The 2,182-nt window shown below is 63.2% G+C and overlaps 1 protein-coding gene across 1 annotated transcript in view; it reads right to left on the minus strand.

Annotated features, from left to right (window-relative positions):
• The window catches only part of VPS33B (vacuolar protein sorting 33 homolog B (yeast)), a 24,500-nt gene that overhangs the window by 6,820 nt on the left and 15,498 nt on the right, over positions 1-2,182 (minus strand). The window contains exons 11-19 of the mRNA XM_009994296.1: positions 2,079-2,169; positions 1,813-1,887; positions 1,335-1,390; positions 1,197-1,251; positions 1,077-1,123; positions 837-969; positions 532-605; positions 234-335; positions 67-142 (exon numbers count right to left, since the gene is read on the minus strand). Of these exons, the coding sequence (XP_009992598.1) occupies positions 67-142; positions 234-335; positions 532-605; positions 837-969; positions 1,077-1,123; positions 1,197-1,251; positions 1,335-1,390; positions 1,813-1,887; positions 2,079-2,169 (709 nt within the window). The remainder of the gene's footprint in view (positions 1-66; positions 143-233; positions 336-531; positions 606-836; positions 970-1,076; positions 1,124-1,196; positions 1,252-1,334; positions 1,391-1,812; positions 1,888-2,078; positions 2,170-2,182) is intronic.

Consider the following 2,182-nt stretch of genomic DNA (forward strand, 5'->3'; position numbering starts at 1 on the left):
CCGCCCCCCCACTGCCCCCCCGGCCCCCTCAGGCCCCTGCCAGCCCCTGGCCCAGCACTGGGCTACCTGAGACTGAAAACTCGTTGCTGTTGAGCAGCCGCACAACCTCCTCCAGGCCCTGCCAGCCCCGGCGCTCCAGCACCTGCAGGTGGGGTTCAGGGTCAGGGGCCAACAGCCCAGCCCCAGGGGCCCCCCTGGACCCAGGGCTTGGGGGGCACGTGTACAGGGCTCACCTGCTCAATGATCTTGCAGCTCAAGGGGATGTAGGCCCCACTGAAGACGTACGCCATGTCCCGGGGCATCTTCAGGTCATACTCTCCGTCCACCCGGGGGATCTGCAGAGACGGGCAATGCTCGGGGTACAGGACCTGCCTTGGTGCTTTGATCCCCAGAGAGGTGGGGGTGGGCAAGGAGGACAAGTCTTCCACCACCCTGGGATCCCGCCACTGCCTCAAGACCGCCCCTACAGTGTCCAGGACCCCCTCTGCTGCCCCCAGTTCTTCTGTCACCAGCAGCCCCACCAGCACGTACCAACCCCAGCTTCTTGCTTATGGCTCTGAAGTTGCTCTTCCTAGCTAAAGAATTAAACGCGTCAGTGATCTTCCCTGGAAAAGAAGACAAGGAGAAACAGCTCAGGCCTCTGGATGAAGCGTGGGCACCAGCGAGGCAGAGGGACAGGCAGAGCCCCTGGAGCTGGCAGAGCCACTGCTGCCCATGGGACCATCCCCGGGGATGCACTCCCTGCCCACAGTGCTGGCATTTGTCACAGCCTTCCAGGCAGCCCGAGGGGCTGGGTCCCTGGGGGTTGGGTCCCTGCGGGCCGGGCCAGCTCTCACCAGCAGCACGGTCTGTCACCAGCTTGCTGACTTTGCTCTCCACGGCCGTCAGGGTCTCCCCCGGCGCCTGCTCCACCAGCAGCCCCATGCGCTTCAGGTTGTGGAAGGTCAGCAAGTGCTCAGGCCCGTAGCTCTGAGGAAGGAGCCCTGGATCAGCACTGGCATGGGGGGCTTCTCAGAGCAACCCCACAAAGACCACCCAAGCGTCCCTGGGGAGCGCAATGAGCCCCCGACCCTCACCTGCAGGTACTGGGTTTTCAGGGAGCGATAATCCTTGGGGATGAGACCTGCAGGGATCACCGGGTGAGCTCTGGGTTTGGCTGGGGGCCCCGGTGCCTCCCGGTGCAGCCGGACACTCACCGTTCTCCGTGATGGAGAGGAGGCACATCAGGCGCAGGCTCTCGATGGGGGACACCTGCGGGGCAGGGGGTGAGCGGCTGCAGCCCCCAGCCCCACAGGCCCGGGGCCCACTGCCCCCCAGCCCCCGCACCGCCCCACCCGCCCTTCCTCGATGAAGCTGGTGCTCTCACGGATATCAAAACCCTCCAGCAGGGCTACAGGGGGATGGAGCAGAGTCACCTCACCCACCCCAGTGTCCTCACCAGGGAAACAAACTGGAGCATGGGCTCAGCCTCCCTCCCCGAGGCCAGGGAAGGGTGCTGGGCCTCCCACCCCAACACATACTGGCCCTCCAAGGTTGTGGCTTCACTCCATTTAGGATCTGCATGTCTTGAGGACATGGGTTAGTGGTGGCCTTGGCAGTGCTGGATTAATGGTTGGACTAGATCTTAAAGGTCATTTCCAACCAAAACAATTCCATGACTGTTATTCCAGAGCCACCCCAATACAAACTGGAAGGACTGCGGCCATGCAGGGGACACCCAGGTGTGAGGCTGCCTTGGGCATGGGGCCAGGGGGTCAGGGCAGAGAACTGGGATGGAGTAGCCACAGCTGTGGCTCAGGGTGCAGCACTCACAGTGTTCAGCCTTGATCATCTCCTGGAAGTCCTGCTTGGTTTTCTTCTTCATGATGGATTCACAGGCGCCGATATCTGCAGAGCCAAGAGGAGAAGTGACAGGTCCCCCTTGTCCCCAGCCCCACCAAGGACACTGCCACCAGCAATCAGCCAGCAGCCCCCCTGCTCAGATCTGCCCTCCTGGGGACTAGCAGGGCCCTCCAGCCCCCCCAGCCTCCCCAGAGCCCCCCACCACAGTGGCTGGGGGCCGCCCCTCAGGCTCCTACGCAAGCTCAGCAGACGATGCTCTTGCTTCAGTCCCTTCAGTTCCTGGGAGACAAAGTTCTTCATCTGCTTGATGTCCATCCCGCGGCGCCGCTGCGGGGGAAGG

Source organism: Chaetura pelagica, unplaced genomic scaffold, assembly GCF_000747805.2.
Source record: "Chaetura pelagica isolate M959 unplaced genomic scaffold, ChaPel_1.0 scaffold233, whole genome shotgun sequence".
In the NCBI taxonomy this organism is placed as follows: Eukaryota; Metazoa; Chordata; class Aves; order Apodiformes; family Apodidae; genus Chaetura; species Chaetura pelagica.